We start from the raw sequence: 20,763 nt of genomic DNA, 5'->3' as shown, positions 1-20,763 counted from the left end.
TCTCCATCTTGTGCCGTGCTGCCAACGTGCTCTTAAGTGTGAGAAGTGCGCTTGTTTTCTGATTAGCTATCAAACATTATTCACCCCAGCCAAGCATGAAATGGAGCAGATTTTTGTTAACGTGGGAAAGGGGAAATGAAGTGTATTTGGTTTTTATGCGGCGCTGGGAAAATTTCACAAGGAGGCCGAATGGCTCTGGAGGGAGGGTGCAGAGTCAAGACAGGGTGCTGATGGGAATTAACAACAATAAACTATTGGGAATGGCTGCACGTGAGAACGACGCGTCAGTAAATCTACAATAAAAACCCTGTGATTTATGATTTAAAGGCACGCTCCATTTCTCCCCGGAATAAAGAGATGATGCCGACTCTTTCCCATAGTAAGTTCCATTCGGATCGATCCCAGGCGGGTTATGTAGGGCTAATTTCCAACCGAACGGCGCCGTTTCCGTATTCATTAAAGGTGCATCTCTGAGCGGAGCTGCGGAACGCTCAGGAAAGCTGCGGCTTCGGCGGGGCGCACGCTGCAGATGAAGAAGGGGCTGTTTGTGCTCCTGTGTAGTGGCACCTGCGCATCCCTCCCGAGACAACAGGATGCCGGCGTGCAGATTCACGGCGAGAGAGGAGCAGGTAGGAGGAACAGGTAATCCTTTATAGACCGGCAGCTAAAGCCCGTCGGCTCTTTCATCTCCACTGAAAGGAGACCATGTTTTGTGGGTGGGGAGGAAGGTGTTTTAAAAAGTTCTGTTTTTTTTTTTTTTTTTTAACTCTGATGTAAGAATCATACGGTCCTTTTTCCAGGGTGAAGGCAAACTCTGAGCACATTCATCAACTTTACTCTGATGATGAGTGAGACCTGTAGTGACGGGTTAATAATAAATAATAGAAAAAAACATATAAATATATAAATAAAAAGTCAGCATGCTGCAGCACTGTTGCCTTGGTAATAAGACGTTTCGAGATGATTCTATTTTAGACTCTTGCAACATGCACTTCCTACATGATACAGTCTCGTGTTACCAGCAGGGAACATCTAGATTTGAACATCCATTTTAGGTTCGCTTTCAACTTGTTAAAACAAAGACCGGAGCCCAATTCATGGAGAAAAGGGGTGCAAGGGGACCAGTTTCTGTCTGCACAACACCATCATATCCAGACACAAAACAAAGCAAGCCTGGAAACAACTAATTAAGTTCTCGAGGAACTCAATTAATGCAGACATTTGTTAATGATCTTAAGATTTGTTTACTGCTATGCTGTCTATTGCCTTTGCACGCTGTGGAATGGCGCTGCAGTCAGAGTAACATGGATGGCAATTAGGGATGCACACAAGCAACAAACAAAAGGAAAAACAGTAAAAATGTCACCGGTTTGGGGAGAAAGTGTGGTGCAACAGAATTTATTTACGGTACGTTCAACAGCAGCTCAAAGTAAAATATCATCAGACAGGCACCACCTTCTCCCAGGTAAGAGCATCCACACATGCAGCAAACGTCGACTCACTGATTAAAGGAAATGAACTTGATGAACAGAAATACTGGCAGAATGCTAAATTATCGAAATACGTGAGGACTGTGTCCTGAGCCACTGGATGAGGCCGCTCTGGATGTGGAAGTCTGATAAATGCTGTAAATGTAAACATGATATTGTCTGATCGGTCTTGATTACATTCTTTGGGTGTCTGGATACCCTTGTGGGTGAAATTGTCTTCAAAATTGTGTCCAGTGAATTGATAATATGTCACCAAAAAAAGTAAGTGAAAGTGAAGTGATTGTCATTGTGAAACACTGCAGCACAGCACACGGTGACACAACGAAATGTGTCCTCTGCATTTAACCCGAGGGACAGTGGGCAGCCATGACAGGCGCCCAGGGAGCAGTGTGTGGGGGCGGTGCTTTGCTCAGTGGCACCGCTAGGCCCCAAGGATCACAACATGTTGAGATTACGATGTTGATATGTTGTGTCCCACCCCTACCATTGTGTATGAAGAGATTCTACTTCCTATACCCATACTCACAATGCCCAGGGCGAGGCTTCTCACACATTTCACAGTAAGGCAGGAGAGCACTGTTGGAGTAGGTGCAGTCACAGCAGCTCCATCTCTGGTTGCCACTGCCCTCAGACAGCCTCCGGGGGGTGAAGATTGAGGGGCAGGAGCCCGTCTTCCCTCCCCAGGACATCCTCTTGCCCCCAGCCTTTCGCAACCTCTTCACTTGGGGAGCAAAGTAATCTTTCTCCTGGCTGATGGAGGTGGTGGGCTCCTCTGGGCCCTCGCTGTTCTCCCGCAGGGGTTCCTGGGAGCGAGCGAAAGGGGACGTCTCTGACACCACCTCATCCTCTGTTCTCTTCCTCTTCTTCTCTTTGCCCCCGTGGGGTGAAAAAAAGGACCGTATGTCATGCTGCCGGTCTTTCTCAAACTGTAAACCAGAAATGGGTAAATCAGCAAAAAACTAAATTGTATGCATTTAGTTTCTTTAACAGAAACTGAGGCAGAGATTCTGACAAGGGTCTGAGCTGAACAGTTTATAAAGTTTTCGAAAGTGCTCTGCTCACATGGGAGAAAAACACGCCATCCTCATCCTTCTCTACTTCTCTACCCAGCAGAGCCTCATTTGGACTCCAGGCCTTGGCAAAATTCAGGAAGTCCCACTTCTCTTTATCACCTATTTCAGCCTTCAGATACTCCTTCCTTCCATTCAGGGTGCTGCCTGTGACCGTTTCCTGCCAAAAAGGGCACCAGCAAAATGCATTGATTCATGCCGAGGGCAATCAGTAACACGTTGATGCTTGGCCGGCACGGTCATTCATTATTTACACCTTAACCTGGTCCGTCTCAGGGCTCATCATCCCTCACCCGCTGAAGCGCTGCAGATGTTCACCCCTACCTTCCTGTTGAGCATGCCCCACATGACTGTGTCAAAGGTGCCCTTGGCGATGAGGTAGTGCACGTGCACCGAGGATGTCTGTCCGATGCGGTGGGCCCGGTCCTCTGCTTGTTTCACGTGGCCTGGGTTCCAGTAGAGCTCCGCAAAGACAACGTGAGTGGCAGCTGTGAATGTCAGGCCCTGTTCACATGACAACAGGGAATGATATGGTTCATATGAGAACTACACACACACATACATATTATATTAACTATATATATTTCAAAACTAGAATGGATCTGCATAAAAAAAAAAACGTATATCTGCAGATCCATTCTAGTTTTGGATATATATATATATATAAGTAAGTGTGTGTGTATGCATGTGTGCTTCGTGCATGTGTGTGTAAGTGTATATATATACACACACACACACGCACACACGTATACACACACTTTAAAGATAAATCTGTGATAATAGGATTGCCATCTTCTTTTGTTTATCCACATTGAATACACAACATGATGCAACTCTTGCTTTCATTTTTTCTGTAGATAATTCAAACATAATGGTCTTGAAAATACGTTGATATTGTTTCTTCCTAGTCAGAGATGGGATTTTTACGTATTTGGGTCTGACAGGGTGCCTTTGGTTGTACCTGCCCAGCTGCCTGTATGCTGAGAATAGCCACCCGTGTTTCTGGGTCACTCTGAAACTTGTGGACCAGCTGAATGCGCTCCGAGGACGGGACACTTCCGTCGATCCGGATGTAACCAGCCTGCAAGACAAGCATCGGCATATAAATAAACGTGGAACTGACAGCGTGTACTTCATCAAAACCTCCTCACCTCACCTAAAACCATGTTGCCCACCTACTTCCCCTTCTCACTGTGTAGCAATGTTCCACCTTCAGTGAATCATCGGTAGAAGGAGGAGGCAGCAGCCATACGACTGTTAGTGTAAAAAAAAAAAAAAAGTGTGTGTGTGTGTGCGTGCGTGCGTGCGCGAGAAGACGCTGGGAACATTGCTGAGCTGTTGTCTAGATCATTTAATGATAATCAGTTCTGACATCATTTTCTCAGCCCCATGTCTCTTCAGACATGTGACCATTAATACAGGAATGTTCAGAGTTCCTCTTTGTTTTTTCTTAAATGCCGTTTTCTTGTTAATTGGTGCTTACAAATCTGAGAGAGTGAGAAGGTTCACACAAGGAAGTGTGATCACATACATTTCAGCACACTTTTTTTTTTTATTCCTTCTCTCCCTTTTTATTCGCACATTACTGAGTTGAGAAAAGAGTTTTGGCACCAGCTTTAAAATAAGTCGAGGTGGGGGGGATAGGGAAAAAAAGTTAGATTATGAAGTTTCGCTGGGTTGTTAATGGAGAAAAAAAAAAACCTTGAGAAAGTGTCGCACTCGCAGCATCAGCGAGTAGAGCGATGTCAGCGACTCGTCACCTGCGGCGTGCGAACGGGCAGGAATATATTCACATCTCATGTACGACATGAAACCCGACGTGGACAATGACGTCCACAAACCTGGGCACACAGGCAATCGCTCAGTCAGTCAGTCACACACACCAACACACACACGTAGTATCAGTGTGTGTGTGTGTGTGTGTGTGTGTGTGTGTGCGTGACTCATTGTGCAGAAAAAGAAAAAAAAAATGGTTTCAGCAAGTGATCGATGAATAACAACGTCTACAAAACTTCCTGTTAGCCAAGTTCAGCGCCCTGCGCGGTTAATCACCAAGCGTGCGCTCCCAGTATAAAACAGCGGCTAATTGATATTTGGTTCTAATGGAGCCTCTGCTGCTGCGTGCGAATTCAGGATGGGCCCAGTCCTTGGGGGAATAAATTTCAGCCCGCTGTCTCCCTGCCCGTCGCTGATCCGCGGTGCTGCTGACAGTGTGCGGGTTATTTAAAACAGGTGAAGTGTGAGTGTTTTTGTGCCGATGACAGGCCTCCCTAACAGGGTATGGTTGGCGTCCGGGGGAGGAGGGAGAAGCACAAGGTGTTCCTTTTGACAAGTTTGACTGTCCTCGTTGGGACATCAGCAGGCAGAGATGCAGGGGCTGTGAGTTGGGCCCTCGGGCAGGCCGACAGCATGAACTCCAGCCGGTGACAGGAGGGATGATGGGTAGAGTGTCAAGAGGAGAACTGGAAGCAGCCATCACCTTGGGCTCCTTTATTAAAAAATTCTGCCCTTCACATCTGATCCTTAACAGCTGATCCCAGACTGAGCTAACAAGCGGTTTATGGTGACTGATCCCAGAACAGTAATTTAGTACCTTTGCCTCGATGACCGCTTCGGTGCAGGCCTGCAGCATGACCAGGTGATGAGCGAAGACCAGGAACTTGAGCTGTTCGTTCTCCAGCAGCATCTTGATGTAGTCTTTCACTGCTCCTGCCTGGAACACAGCGGCCGTGCTCAAATGGATGGACACTCACAGTTATTTACGTTTTACTTACATTTTGAACAGGCAGGAGCGCCCAAAGCGCTTATTTAAACTGGTCTTAAGTCACAGGACTGAGGGAAGATCCAAACAGTCCATAAAACGGTCCAGGGGGCTCTCTGTGTTGAGCAAATGAGCCTAAACGTGTCAGGCCCGAATTCCCGGAACAGCCACCGCGCTTCCTGACTAGTCACACCAGCACGGTGCCATGGCGTCCATGGGAAATGCTGCCCATTGGCCCGTGTCGTCCTCAGCTGTCCGCTTCATGTCACACCTGGGAGAGGTGGCATGTTTCTGCTCTGGCTGGTGCAATCCTTGACAGCATCTCTCTCTCTCACACACACACACACACACACAGTTCTGCCACCTGACATGGCGCCCCACACTGGGCATTACTATCATCAGCAGCAGGATCAACCCGAACAGGGGCCATAATTACCCTCTGCGGACAGGAAGTGAACCCAACCCCCTCTGACTACTCATTACCACCCTGTTTTGCCTTTTGCTGAGTCCCCCCCACCCCGTTCTCTCTCTCACTTTTTTTTTTTTTTTTAAATTGGTGCCCAAAACACTTCCCTCTGAAGTAGCATTAGCTCTTTTTGAGGTGCGGCGTCAGAGCTGCAGTCCCCGGGTAATTGGGAGCAGATGCTGCTGGGGTAAAAATACCCGGCGTTCACATTCGCTCGCCAGCCGTTCACACTTCAAAAGTGACACCAATTCTGACATGGCCATGAATCCCCCCACCACCACCACAAAGCCCCCTCCCTTTCTATCCCCACTGGTTTCCAGCAGAGTGTATGAAGAAAAAAGTAAAATAAATAAATCTCACGGTGCTCACAGCAGAGCACAACTATAATCAAAACATTTAATTATGTCCTTATTTTCAGATAAATCACAGCGCAAAAAAAAATAAAAATAAAAAAAAATTCCAGCTGCCCCCCAATAAAACCCCACCGCTAAGACCTTGGCACACTGGACCTATCGAGGCCACATCTGTCTATTAATCCTCCGACTACGGTACATAAAAGGCCACGCGGCACGACATATGCCCATTCCTCCTCCTTGAAGCTGATTAGCGGGATATAACTCTGCGCGGCGCTATGCTCTGAGCTGGGCTCCGCCGTTAGCGGTTTGATGCGCTATGGAAAGAGGAAAGGGGGCAACTTTGTAGCCTGTCATTCAGGTCCAGCAGGCTTCCTGCAGCCAAAACTTCCCTTCAGAAAGAAAGGGCCATAAAAGTGTGCTCGGGTTCCTGCAGTTCCCATGGAAACCAGAAACCAAAAAAAAAAAAAGATGAAAAAAAAAAAAAAAAACTAAAATTCACACTCATGCACAAACACACGCATAATACACGGAAAAGACAGTGTAAAGTTCTGCCAAGCTCCGGTGGGGGAAGTTGGTTAAGGCAGGTAAAGACAAAACAGAAAAGGTCACGGTTACACCTGTCTGTGGTCTGCCTGCACGCTCTCATGCGCACCCCTGGGGACGGTTCCCATGGCAATGTGTCAGCGCGGTGCGAATTAGAGCCCAGTTGCCATGGTCATAGAGAGCAGGAACATTTGTGAGGATGATCATGTTAGCATGAAGGAAACACGAAAGAAGAAGAAGAAAAGAAGGAGAAACCTTCTGAGCAGCAGCGGCCCGCTGTGTCGTTCGCCTCGTTTCGGAACGGCGAGATGCAGTGCTGCGCCGTGGCGACACATTACAGATTCTTCGAAGAGTTTATACTATGTTAATAGGTTTGGAAGCTCCCAGGGGAGCAGCAGTGAACAATGACCCAAGGCTCCAAAAAAAAAAAAAAAAAAACCTGATAAACTAATCTGCCTGTGAACTTCTGCAGACTGTCGGTAGAGTTAATTAATACAGGACAAATATTGTTTTTACATGAGCTCAACAGCTTCCTGCTCATGACTCAAATGGTGATGGGGGAGGGGTCAGGGGGTTGGGGGTGTTGAGAGAGTGCTTGCAAGGCTGGTTTTGGGACGGGGTGGGTGGGTTTGGGGTGGGGTGACACATTGGGGACTGCGCGCAGGATGCATGCGTCCCTACCTTGGCCACGGCCGTCTGTTGGTACATGCGCGTAATGAGACCCATGACTTCCACAAAAGGGTTATCGGTGACGGAGACACCGGAGTCCAGCGTCCTCATTAATTTTTCCCACTCTTCGAAGCTGCCGCTTGCTTGCTGCAAGGAGATGGAGGAGGAGGGGGGGAGAAAAGCGTTATTTTTTTTTCTTTCCTTTCTCTGTGCTCGCTCTTCATCTTAATTTGAGCTATAAAGGGCAGAACAATTAATGGTAGCGCCAATTGTGTCCTAGTTTCTCTTCGCTCAAGTAAGATGGAAAAAAGGAGGAAAAAAAAAAGAGAGAGAGAGAGAGAAGACAATTCCCTAAGATGCTGGTCCTCTCAAAGCGGCGAACCTCAGCACAGTCTAGGTGGGTCACATGGCTCACCCAATTATAGCACGCTTGTGACAACCCGGGGGTGAAGATGGAAACTTACTGCACCAACACAATAAATCAAAGGCCGATATTTTACTCTCAAGGTGAAATTTCAGCGAGAGACGCGGGAGAAGGGGGGTTTAAGTAAGTCATGAATCGAGAGAAAAGAATTAGAACGGGTGGCTTGAGAAAATTCATCAGAGGTGGGGGGAGTTTACTGATGCTGACGTACACACACACACACAGATTCTAAAAAACAATAGACTTCAATGATTGAAAAGCATAAAATAATGGATTATTGAATGTGATATTAAATGTGAAAGAAGTGGAGGCTTATAATATAATAAGAGAAGTGTTAATGTGTGTGTGCGCATTTGTGCATTTAATTGAGGTGTGTGTGTGTGTGTGTGTGTGTGTGTGTGAGAGAGAGAGAGACGGGGAGAGAGAGCGGGTGATTTATGGCGCTCTGCAGCAGGTGAGGGTTCTTTGTGCTGCTGGAAGCTGGCAGAGGCAGCAGAATGTGCTGCGCATGCATTCCGCCGGCTGACAGGGGATGAGCAACCTCTCATTACTCACAGCTCATATACACACACACACACACACACACACACACACACAGCATACAGCAGTGAGCACACACACCAGGTGGGGAGAAAGAAGGGAGGAAGAGAGGGATAGAAAGAGGAAGACAGAAAACTGAAGAGCGGGCATAGTGAGAAATAAGAGTGACAATGCGTGGGGGGGGGGGGCAGAGAGAAAGATGGAGAGACAGAAATAAGAAAATAAGGAAAATAAGAAAAAAAAACATGAAAAGCAGTAAGAAAAAGAAAGAAAGAAAGAAAAAAAAAGAAACTAAGGGTGGCAGAGTGGTAGGAGACAGAAAGAGAACAAAAAAAGACTAATGTTGAAGACTGAGAAAGTAGGTAAAAGAAAAGAAAAAAAAAGCAAGAAGGGAGAAGGCAAGAGTAAAATGGGAATGTAGCAAGATGGAGGGAGTAAGAGAGAGGACGGAAAGAAGAAAACTGATTGGTGAACACTGCACACTAAACGGCCTCAAAAACACTTCAGATGAAGCATGAAAAGACCAGAAACACACGACGTGGCTGTGCAGCCATCACCTACACTCTTACATAGGAACTTCAGAAATAAAATACAAAGTAACGAGCGGCCACAGATTAATTCGTTAATAAAGGCCACCCTGCAAACGAGAAGCCGCGTATCCCCAGAAGATGAAATGTTCTAATAACATGAATATTTCACCAGCTAATCTGTTGACACCTCATCAGGCTCTGAAATGGGGAGAGAACCAGGAGAAAACGATCACGGACAAGTGAGATAAAATGATAATTAGTGTTAATCGGATACCATTGCCTAGCAACGGACAGGGGATGTAATAATGTGGTAACGAAGCCTATATTTAGTCCCTCTGTCTCTCAGCACTGCACACCGCCCACACAGAGGAGAGGAGAGGGATGGAGAGAGGCAGCGGGGAACTAGGAGGAGGAAGGGGCTGGGGAAGGGGGGCGTACCTTGGCCCCGTCTTTGGGGAGGTCGAAAGGGATGCGCTGGCGGATTTTTGGGGGGAGCTGGGTGAGCACTTGGGCCTTTTGTCGGCGGATCATTATCGCACTCAGCCGCTGGTGCAGCTCGTCCAGGTGAGACGCACCCCGGCAGTCCCACTGCCGCCGGTTCCCGAAAAACCTGGAGGGGGGAGATAAGAGTGGGGTCCGCCACAGCATCATTAGGAACACACACATCCACACACACCTTCCTTGAAAAACATCAGGCCTTTTAAAATGTGTTTGTGTGTGTGTGAGTGTGTGATTGGAAAATCTGTGTCTTGGGGTTTACTAGACAGCCCTTGCTTGACAGACAGGAAGAATAAAAAAAAAAAAAAAAAAAAGACTGCGTGTGATATTCAAAGTGCTGCAGCCCTGTATTCTAAGGCCACTCGGTAATTTGCACTTTCAAGCACACTCCAAAGGCCTGATGCGCACCGGCAGAATCACAGTCATTTTCACTGATTCGCTCGAGAGCTTGACTTCAGAGCAACGCCATTGTCATGCACAGCGCCGACGGCTCCCACTCGGCCCGCGGACCCGCTGTATACTGTTTATGTGGTGAAAATGACTCAGACGACACTTCTTTTTTTTTTTTTGTACAATGTCGGGCTTTTTTTTTTTTTTTGTCTTCATGCATAAAATCCTGCACTGCTTTGTTCACTATTGTACGCTTTAGGTGAATCTCACACAAGCAGCTGTCTGGATATGGCGCCGGACATTCATTAGTGCACAGATCTAAAGGCAAACGCTGCCATTTTACACAGCATAATTAATAACTAATTAGTGAATGCAGGTGTGTGAAAATGGATTAAGGAACAAACTTTAAAGAATTAAGAACTAATTCCGCTTTATAAATGCACTCATCTCATACTACTAATAATAACAATTAAAAGAGACTTGCCTGTAGTGAGCATTACAGTACTTTTTAGCATATTCTGACCAGCTTCCAAATCTTCGGGGATACAGGGCATCTATTTGCATAAAGAGCTGTGGAGACAGGAGAAGGAGAGGATGAGGAAGAGACATGGCAGCCTCGTTGTTTCAGTGCTGTATGTCTACGCCAACAATGTGCATTCAACAACCTAAATAAATAAATAAATGAACGCTTTTCATTTCTGCAGCATGCCGTGCCTTTTAGATTTCATGTCACCATCCTTTGTAAAAGAAGAATCGTGTGAATAAAATACTACAAACCAGCAGCGTGCCGTCTGAAGCACCCACATGCTGCCAAACACGCTGGAAACTCAATGTGAGTCATGATGACACTTTTCTGTCACACCGGCAAATGCTTTAGCACAAGATCTCAACTGTTCAGTCTTGGACCTATTAACACTCACTACATTATTAGAAACGCATGCAAACAATATCAAACTAAAGGAAAAATTTCCCCATTGGGATGTGAACCAAACCACACACACGCTTGGGAAACCCTTGGTTATATGATGGCGGCACCCAAACATCTACCCAAAAGGATGGTAGATCCAGGATCACAAATGAACACTAAGTGATCCCCTTTCTATTTCCTTCCAGAAATGATGAGGTCCCTATCCACAGGTCAAGAACATTACTAAATGGATGGGCATGAAAATTATGCAAATCGTATGCTGTGACCTTTAGTCACCCATTGAGCACCGAAGGGTGAATTTTGATTGATGTCTTATGGACGTTTGGCATCAGTCACTGTGGCAGAACTTCACAAACTGGAGGATCTGAGACAAGGAGAAGCAAAGATGGACAAGTGTTCTGGTGGTTATTTAATTAGTCCTCTTTTTAACCTACTTATAGCAATACATCAGCTATGTACAGTTATAAGCGTACAGAAAACCAGCATAAATTAATATTACATTTTTTACTGTGGCAAACCAGTAGCACTGGTCAAGGATTAGGAGATGTTGAACAAAAAACTGGGTCAGTTTCTCAAACTGTACACTCGTGATATGTACAGACAAGGTATGGTGTTCTTTATTATGATGCACTAATGCAAAACCAGCAGGAGCAATAAAAAGTAAAAGGGTGATGAAGCCATCTGATCACAGGGAAGCGAGCCCAGAGTCTGAGAGTGGCGAGAGGATGAATTGGTCTCAGGGCTTTTCATGTCACAGAGGCACCTTCCTCTCTATCCCTGGGAACAAGTCCAGCCCAGAAAGAAATGACAGCTGGAGCAATCACACCGCATTCCCCTAGAAAAGACAAACTGTGCTCTACATTCTGTCTGATCCGTTCTTCACTCCCACCTGATAATTGTCTTCATTTTGTCTCCCGACCGCCATCCCTGATAAAAGCCTATCAATGACAGTGATTACACTTGAATACTCAATTAGGACTTTTTGGGGGGTGGATAATAACAGGTAATTATTTAAACACATCTTTGCATATTCCAGGCACACTTGTCTTATCAACAGCGTCGTATGACTGCCCTAGGTGTAGGATATCTGAATAAGAAGATTCTCAGTATTATCTTGGATTTTGATAATGGAAATTACGCAAAATTCTAGGCAAACATGTGGTTCACACAATTTCATAATTCATTTACAAATAACAAATACACATTGTATAAATGTTAGATTATTCAGTTTAAATTACTAACTGCATGTTTTAAGTGTTGAGAAGGTTTTGCAATATTTGGCAAATCTGATTCCAATTACAAAAACAGAGCAGCAACTTGGCACATGACATGACAAAGAAATATTTTGGGATTCCTGCTGAAAGAAGTGTGGGAAATAACCGAATTTAAACATGAAAGTTTATCTAGCGCTGCCTTTTTATCGGAGCAGCACTTTTCTCGAGAGCAAATGCTGTTGAAAAAAACCTGCTTACGTAGAGAACCGCCTTCGGAATGAAACGTAGCAACTCAAGGATGCAGAAATATCTGTTTACAAGAAGAGCAGAAAAGCAAAAAAGAAACAGCAAGAGAAGGTGCAGTTATTTTTGTGTTCAGGACTTCAGTCATTTGAATGCTCAATGCTGACTTCCCAAGACAGCGTGTGTGATATCACTTGCATGGAGCGTAACAGGCAGACTCATATTGATGAGTTTGAAATAATTATTTGCATATTCCATTTTGACACAGTAAGAAAACAAAATGTTCTCAAGGAGAACCATCTCCCACCCCGACGTCCCGCAAACAGTTCCTCCAGCCGTGCTGAGGGCCAGGATAAAACAGTAATGCTCAGACAGAGCTGTAGCACCGGTGGATAAGAGAGAAAGAAAGGCAGACACACAGTTGGTAATGTGTGGCTCTTACAGATAGTAATAAAAGTGCAGACAGAAGGAAGCGGGGCGCTTTGAGACTGCCGAGACCCAGGCAGACATCGTTAATGCCCTCAAATGCTAGGGCTTACTGAAGAGCAAGAGCGAGAGAGAGAGAGAGAGAGAGAGAGAGAGAGGGGATGGGGGTGGGGGGAATCATCTCCTTTCAAACCACGGAGCAGACCGAGCATCCGCATTCAAGCAGCCATCCTGTAGGGTGATGAGAGGTTAAGTAAATATCTGTGCCTCTGAAATATTTAGGGAAAGAGCACAGGGTGAACGCAACAAGCAGAAAACGGAATGAGGCGTCTGTTCGCTGCCGCCACCGCCTTATCATGAAGCTGAGCGAGATGCTGCGTGGCAGGATCTGTTACCAATGAGATATTTAATTAAGACCTGACAGTTTGATTAAAATGGCTATAAATAAGCATCACAACGCATGGAATGAACAATGACAGGGAATAAAATAACACAGTGCGTTAAAGCTTGTTGAGAGAAAGGGACTGTGGCAGGGTGGCAAAACTAATACGTAAAAATAAATCAATTAAAGTTAAAAAGAACAAAAGTTGCATTGGAGTAGGACTTACCCATTAGCACAATATTAATGCCAATGAATCGATTTTTATTTATACTAAGACGCTGTCTAAATAATTGCTTATGTAACAGCTATTTCTTTGTTGAGTTTTATTGTGTCTGGCGATTAATTCCAAAATAAACCGGAGATCCTGATGAATTTCTTTATTGTGAAAATCTATGAAAACATAATTGTTTATCAGGGCCTTTGTCCTAACTCTTCCTGGAAGCTAGTACTGTATAAAGTATAAAGGAGGTCACAGCACAGTGTACACAATAGTGTGTGTGGTGCCCCATGAAAGGGGGAAACCATATAGGAATATACAATTACAACTATAACAGTAATAGATCGTTGTAGCGCAAACAATTTCAAACAGCCTTACTGCCTATTTATTTGTACAGATATTAATCATCAATTTTATTTAATGAAAATAATGATTTTGTATGTCATATTTTCATTTTGCTGTTTGAGACTATGGAAACATATATGCTTTTTTGTGAACATATATTGTGAACCACGATGACAATACGAAGACAAAAATAAATGTGAAGAAAGACCTGCAATGTACATTACTGTATGTTCTGAGTTTAAGGATGCATGTGGTTGTGGTAGTTGCCTATGAACCCGGAAAAAAATCAAAACAAACCACACAGGTTCAAAATCCACTTACTACCATTGTGTCCCTGAGCAGGACACTTAACGCTGAATGTCTGTAGGGGACAGTCCCTGCAACTGAATAAGGGCACCTGATAAATTCTGTAGATGTAAATGTGGCCAGGATAAAGAATGATATTGAATACCTCTTCTGGACGGCCAAGAGCAGGCGTGCCCGTCAGGAGGATGGCACGTCTGGCGCTCTGAATGACAGGCACAAGGAGCTTGGTCCGTGCAGCGTTGCGGGTTTTCAAATAGTGAGACTCATCCACAACCACCACCTGAAACTTCTGTCGGGTCAAGGCGTCCACAAGGTGGCGTGCGTCTGTGGTCAGGAGGCCATACCCCAGTATGGTCACCTTGCTGCTGGCAATACCCCTGAAGGGTCACAGAGAGGACACTAAATTGGAGGAAATCCTTCATGATTAGTGTTGGTGATGTGGTCCTAAAATCTTAAAACTGTTGTTTTCTCCCAAAAAAATGATCTTGTGAATTTGTACAGTATATTCAAATCTCAAAAACAGTCAACACCTTCAATCCTAATAATCAAAGACACGCAACACATTTAGTTTCGAGAGGAATTTGCCAAGCCGTTCCTAAAATATCCTCACCACAGAACTGTAAAAACATGTTTTCTATGCATGACAAACTGAAAAGTGCCAAAGAAGACTAAAAAAGAATTCTAGGAAAATTCACTCCCCCAAAGAAAACGGTCATGGTAACTGGTAAAAACTTTTCAGTAACAGAATATGACAGTCTGGCATTTTGGATGGTGTAGTGAACAATGGTAGTGCAGAAACCACAATAGACTAAATACATTAATAAAAATGTACTCATGAATATTTTGCAGACACACTACTCCACACAGATTTGCCTAATTTGTATTTTTCACTGCAGTTCTTATGAAAATCTCTATAAACCAGTCTATATCAGCATCTTTTTTCCATCAGTAATTTTTCAGAGCAAGTACTAAGTCTATTGAAATATCTAATTTACTTGTGAAGCATTGCCCAGTACTCTTTAATGACAGATCTGCATAAAAGAAACGTCTTAAAAATGTCCTGCGCTGAATGGGTTAAAGACTTATACATCATGCAGAGAGCAACAAAGCCTAGATCATGAGCTTTGCAGTAAATGTTACCATGGCAGCGACATGCAGGTCAACTTCACCCCACGCTGAAAGTCTGAGAATGAACAAATCAATTTGAGTGAGTCTCTTTTTAGACACATCGATAAGGGGAAAAAAATTCGAACGCTTCATAACAGCGCTGCTCTACAGAAACACCTCTTCCTTTACAAAATGCCAATGTGGCGACTTTTACGCTGGGTTACAAATACGACCTGCCAGACGTGGCATCCCAGACCTTCTGCCGCCCTGCACATTTGTCTTATGGACATGTTTGCCCAGAAGGTCTCACAACAGAATGTCTTCAGGAAACCGAAAGCGTAAACGCAGCCGTCAAACACTTGAATCTGCCAACAGTCTTCAGCTCCACTTCATAATTTCACACGAATGGAAGCTGTAAATTGTCAGCACTGACCCCCAGTTACAGAGAAGGAGTTTAAGGAAAGTTCTTTATTCCAAATCATATTAACCCATGAATACTGACAATGAATTGGGAGAATCTTTTACCAATCAGGGTGACTAACCTCATGCTGGATACAGACAGCTACTAATGAGATGATTATGCTCAACAATTAATTATATTAAATGTGTAAGAATTAAGACTAAAGACCAGGCTTAGTCAGCTTAGCCATATAAAGTCTATGATCAGCATCCAATACTACTTGTACATTGGTCAGGGTTATAGCTCTATGTGTGGATATACTTTTGACACATTGCATGCAGAAGTGAAAACCAAGGGGCATTTCTTTTCAGCATTTTTGTCAACTGTAAAGTGAAAAATAGGAAAGGAACACCATGCAAATATTAAGGTACACAAATAGCCACTGCTGCTGATTTCAGGACTTTAAGCATTTTTAAACATGTCACTGTATTTCAACAATGTGCAACATCCCTGTATATCTATACTTCCAGCTATTTAGGTTGCCTGAACAGAACCCTATTTACATTTTAATAACCATGAGTCAACATTGCATTTTTGTGCCATGTGCCATGACCATCCTGCCTGCCTGCCAAATTTTCAGCAGTGATCAGTTCCCAACTCATGTGTTCATGGCATAAAACTAAGTTACTTTTCATAACCACCTGTACTATAATCTGTTATTCATAATATAAATTATTAGTTATTGTTTTTTATATTTTACTTATTATGTTATTCCATTGGGAGAAATTACATTTTTTATTTTCTTAAATTCCTCTTGCTGCACTGAGCATGTTCACGACAAAAGAATTTCTCTCAAGATAAATAAAGCTCTTCTTATCTTATCTTATTTTATTTTACAGAGCAGCTACCTAGCAGTGACAGATATATGTCATGAGCTAGAAAAAAAACGACAGAACAACATTATTGTACATCAGAAAACCTGACACTGACCTCAGCCATAGTTAACCGCTTAGTAAGTTACTCAACAGAAAAGGTGGATTGTTTTTCTGGTACACGGCTACATACGCAGTGTCACTCTTGTTCTCCACCAGGTTAATGTCCCCCGGTTTCAGGTCAGGGACCCATCGCTCCAGCTCCTCAATCCAGGGGTACTTGAGTGAAGAAGGGACGACAATGAGGAGAGGCCATTCCTGCCTGTATATGTAAGCCACTGAAATGGCCTGGATTGTCTTCCCGAGACCCATCTGCAAGCCAGACCAGCAAGCATTAGGAACAATTAACAGAAAGCCAGAATTTCTTACAAAAGGCTGTGAAACTTATTTTTTTGTATCTAATTAGTCACGTCTAATTGCATTCGAGGGAGAAAAGATTGTTTCACAGACTAATCAATATTGAGCAAAAATGTTTTTTCATCCTTACCTCATCAGCAATCATGCATCTGTTAACAAAAAAAAAAGAAAAAAGGAAAGTCAAAACTTTTTACTGAGGAAAGCATGGCACGGCACTGTACAATGAATCTTTTGAACATACCAGACATCCTGGAAACATTGGTATGAGCTCAAATAATTAACTTAAAAACCTTAAACCCCCCCCCTTCGGGCTCCTAAATCAATGGTACGTGAAGCCGGCTGAGGTTGGCTTATATTGATCCCAGCGTTATTGAGGTACCTGGACTTCCTGTCTGTTGCACATTGCTCAATATAATTTCACAGACACCTGAACTCACTAGCTGCCAATTTGAGAAAAGCTCACAGAGCGGGGGAGGGTGCGGAACCCACACACAGGTTCAATCTTAGCCCCGGGTCTGTAATTTGCAGCGGCGCAGCCAAATACTTCTGCTGCTCACTCTTTAAAGACGGCAGCTCGCCCAGCCTCCAGTGACCCATGATGACAATTAAGGCAGTCTTCAATAAATCAAGGAACATTAGCCTCAACATGGGCGCCACACAAGCCCCTCATCAAAATAAATTAGTCCGTTATTGAGTTTCACACTTGTGCGAGCTTCACGTTGTGTTAAATTTTATAAAGTGAGAAGCGAGGGGAAGAGAATGGCTTTAATTTTCTGAGCTACAGGGAAAGTTCTGACAGGCGGTGTCAAAAACAGACAAAACATCAGCAGTGGAGGTGCACATAGCTAATAGCCACACTGTGCGAGGAGCAGAGATTGCGCAAAATTAAATGAATGTGTCCACGGAAAATGATGCTTTTCTTTTATTTGTACTGACATGATTTTAAAAAAAATGCCTCCTGATGCTGAACCCAGGTACATGGTGAAACTAAATTCCTTCAGTGTTCTCAACTTGTATAATATTATTGTTAATATGACAAGCAAGCACAAATAGGTCAAACATTTTTTTTTTTTATTATTTAAATTTGCATGTTTCCCTCGTGGAAGCAGGTTACTTAAGTTATTTGTAATAAGGCAGAACTGCTCCAGAATCTCAGAATAATGAACAGCGCACTTCCAAAGATGCAGGAAGCAGCCCTAATTCTTCCTTCATTTACATTTGTCCCCTTCAGTTGAAGCGCGTGATTAATGTGCCGCTCGCCGCCGGTGTTTTTTTCTAATTGCTCGTGCGCTCGCTCTCCTGCCGTAATGCACACGCACAATGGGAGGCTCAGTCAGGTGCTTGCCATTTCTCCACACATTAATCATTCTTCTTTAAATAACCTGACTCACGTCAGACGGCTGGCTTCCTGGAGGATGCTCGGCTGTGGTCGCCTGACAACAGCATGGCAAACTTTTTCCCCTTTTTTTTTTTTTAAATGTTATCTCCCAAGCCAAATGGTTCAAGTGTCAACTGATGCACTGTGTCGCCTGGGAGGAAACTGATAGCTTTGTGTTTGGCTTGATAATGCTGCAGCATTTAAAAGGAGTCTCCACCGCCCCCCTCCTCCTCCACCAACAGCCTACATTTCCCATAGTTCTGTATGAACGCTGGTTACAGCAATCTGCTTGGGTTAACACAAGGCAGTGGGTCCGGGGTTGTTATTTAAAATGATCATCACCTCTCATAGAAAACAAAGCAAACACGCAATCTCCGTACGGACTGGCTTTCACGGATGAAAAAGGTAACACACGGGGACACACACACATGCGTGCATCTAATAAAGATCCATGAGCATCGATCACTGCACCCCAACTGCCTCGATTCTGGCACACAGGGTTATTTATTTATATATTTACTATTATTATTGCCACTGTCCCCGGGTATAAGTGCAGCCTTAGCATTTCTATCACATAGTGATTGTGCCAGGATCATTAAGCAAGGTAATTGTGTCAGCATGCCGCATGCTAATTCACATTCTTACAGCATTTCATCATTTCCATGCTGTATGATGAATTAGCATCTGTGCGTCTCCACAATTGATGTTTAGTTGTTTCTGCTTGGTCTACCAGAGATGCCTCACTGAGTTTACAGTGCAAATTTAACAGCCTGTGCAACATTTTATTCACATGGTTTATACAATTTAATTAGGGAAGGGAGGAATCATTCCTGTTTTCTGGAGCATCAGATCAATGATGTGCGTGTCTGCCTTAGGAGCAGATAAAAAGTCAACTTTATTCCTGCACAAATAAATATAACACTTCTACCTCTGGAAAATTACAGAAATGCATGGAGGGAGAGATTGAATGAGTGTTTGGGGGAGGTGAATCAATATCCAAAAAGACAGAGTGAGGGCGCCCATATTATATTGCACAAGTGGCATGATGGCAAATCTAATACAGCCTACATCCCACAGGCTTACCTCGCAGCCCATCACATAGACATTGATATGAAGGGAAGACGTGGGCTTTGACCACCTGTATGCACTGGGACATCAACGCCACCCACCAGATTAGGAAGGAAGACAACAGAATTGCCAGTGTTCTCAGCCATTACTTTTCACATTATGTCAAGAATGTGAGTCATTATGGAGCCCTGAGCACTCATTTCACTGTGACGGCGCTAAATTTAAAGTATGAAGTGCGAGTCTGCGCCAGCCAGCAGGAGTAATTGGATGTTGATGGCATTGCATTTTAAACGGCTTCATCATTTGTGCACATCAAGTTTACGACGTTAGGCTCAGGACCGGAGTACATATTCGCAATCAAAAATTCACTATGTCGATTTAGAATGATACACATGGCAATGCATGTCCCACTAATTCATTCATGCAATTGTTTTATTATATTTACACAGTTTAATTGTCCAAACCATACAGGCTGTGTTCATTTATAACCTGAAAAGCAAATCAAGCCTGATTGCTTTAGCCCCCCCAACAGAATACAAATCAATGCAAATCATTTTACTAAATTTTTCAAAGCATTACAAAATCCATATGTGAGAGCTGAGCATGAGACCAAGAGTTATTGTGACCCAGGCACTCTGACTGACAGCATTTATTGCCATCTGCAGATTTCCAGAGCAAATGCCGACAAAAGCTTGCAGAGTGGAATTAGGAAAAATATGAAAAACAAAAATTGGGTCTTACAGTGGTAGTAGACTGGTGGTCAAAGAAGACAATGACCAGTTAACACATCAGGTCATGAGAGTGAAACCTTTACTGATCCAGCAGTTACCTTTGTGCCTCTGAGAAACAGACTTAACCCTGTGTTACTCCAGGGAACCAATAATGAGTCTGGATCAGTTCATTAGCAAAGTCATCAAAAGTCATGCAAATATGTGTGTCTTAAGTGAGGACAGAACAGAAAAGGCGCAAACTTCATCCATGACAATTGCATCAATGAGACCTGCAAGCTCTCCAGATTAGTTTTTGCTTCCCCGATGCTTGTCAGAATGTTAATTTTGATGGGGACGCCAATAATTGGAAATAACATGGAGCGATACCAAATGTTCCTCAGCCCTGGTGCCTGGGGACTGTGGGTTTAAAAAATAACAATATAAAATGATTAAAGATTATTAAAGTTTTGACTGACCGTATAATAGACATTAATGTGCTGCTGCAGAGTTTACTCAAGTCAGCATTAGCATACTCACCAGCAAGCAGAGGGCTGTACACGTTGGCTTTAAATGTCCAATGACATGAAACATTTTTTTTTCGCTTTTATATCGTCTTTATGGTCCCCTAATACTGTTTCTGAACTCTTTTAAAAAATTCAGTCGTGGTGCAGAATTACAACCACTCTGAGCCACTCCCACAGTGAGATTTACCCAGGATGCTCTGTTTCTGTATCTTTAAATGTTAATCAGGAGGAGAGAGGCGGGACAAGGAAGAGGAGTGGCCTATTGACATTGAGGGGACATTCACAGAAATGTCATCACCAACACCATTCAGCAACCACAATGTTTAGGGGAGGGGTGGGAAATACGACAAAAGGGGGCAAATTCTAGATCTGACCGTTTGACCTGCTGCTCTCCACGGGGCAGTGGTGGCCTAGCGGGTAAGAAAGTGGACCAATAATTGGAAGGTTGTGGGCCTTTCATGGCTGCCCACTGCTCACAAAGGGTGATGG

At 43.9% G+C, this 20,763-nt stretch overlaps 1 protein-coding gene across 2 annotated transcripts in view; it reads right to left on the bottom strand.

Moving 5' to 3' along the window:
• zranb3 (zinc finger, RAN-binding domain containing 3) overlaps nt 1-20,763 on the bottom strand; it is a 33,487-nt gene that overhangs the window by 11,682 nt on the left and 1,042 nt on the right. The window contains exons 3-13 of one of the 2 annotated variants that reach the window (XM_028981922.1): nt 16,725-16,743; nt 16,332-16,549; nt 13,944-14,175; nt 10,222-10,307; nt 9,288-9,459; nt 7,368-7,502; nt 5,154-5,273; nt 3,522-3,641; nt 2,885-3,064; nt 2,553-2,720; nt 2,017-2,416 (exon numbers count right to left, since the gene is read on the bottom strand). In XM_028981922.1, coding sequence (XP_028837755.1) covers nt 2,017-2,416; nt 2,553-2,720; nt 2,885-3,064; nt 3,522-3,641; nt 5,154-5,273; nt 7,368-7,502; nt 9,288-9,459; nt 10,222-10,307; nt 13,944-14,175; nt 16,332-16,549; nt 16,725-16,743 — 1,850 coding nt within the window. The remainder of the gene's footprint in view (nt 1-2,016; nt 2,417-2,552; nt 2,721-2,884; nt 3,065-3,521; nt 3,642-5,153; nt 5,274-7,367; nt 7,503-9,287; nt 9,460-10,221; nt 10,308-13,943; nt 14,176-16,331; nt 16,550-16,724; nt 16,744-20,763) is intronic. The other variant, XM_028981923.1, reaches the window with a different exon arrangement.

This window comes from Denticeps clupeoides, chromosome 5 (genome assembly GCF_900700375.1).
Source record: "Denticeps clupeoides chromosome 5, fDenClu1.1, whole genome shotgun sequence".
In the NCBI taxonomy this organism is placed as follows: Eukaryota; Metazoa; Chordata; class Actinopteri; order Clupeiformes; family Denticipitidae; genus Denticeps; species Denticeps clupeoides.
This window is presented reverse-complemented; position numbering and strand designations above follow the sequence as displayed.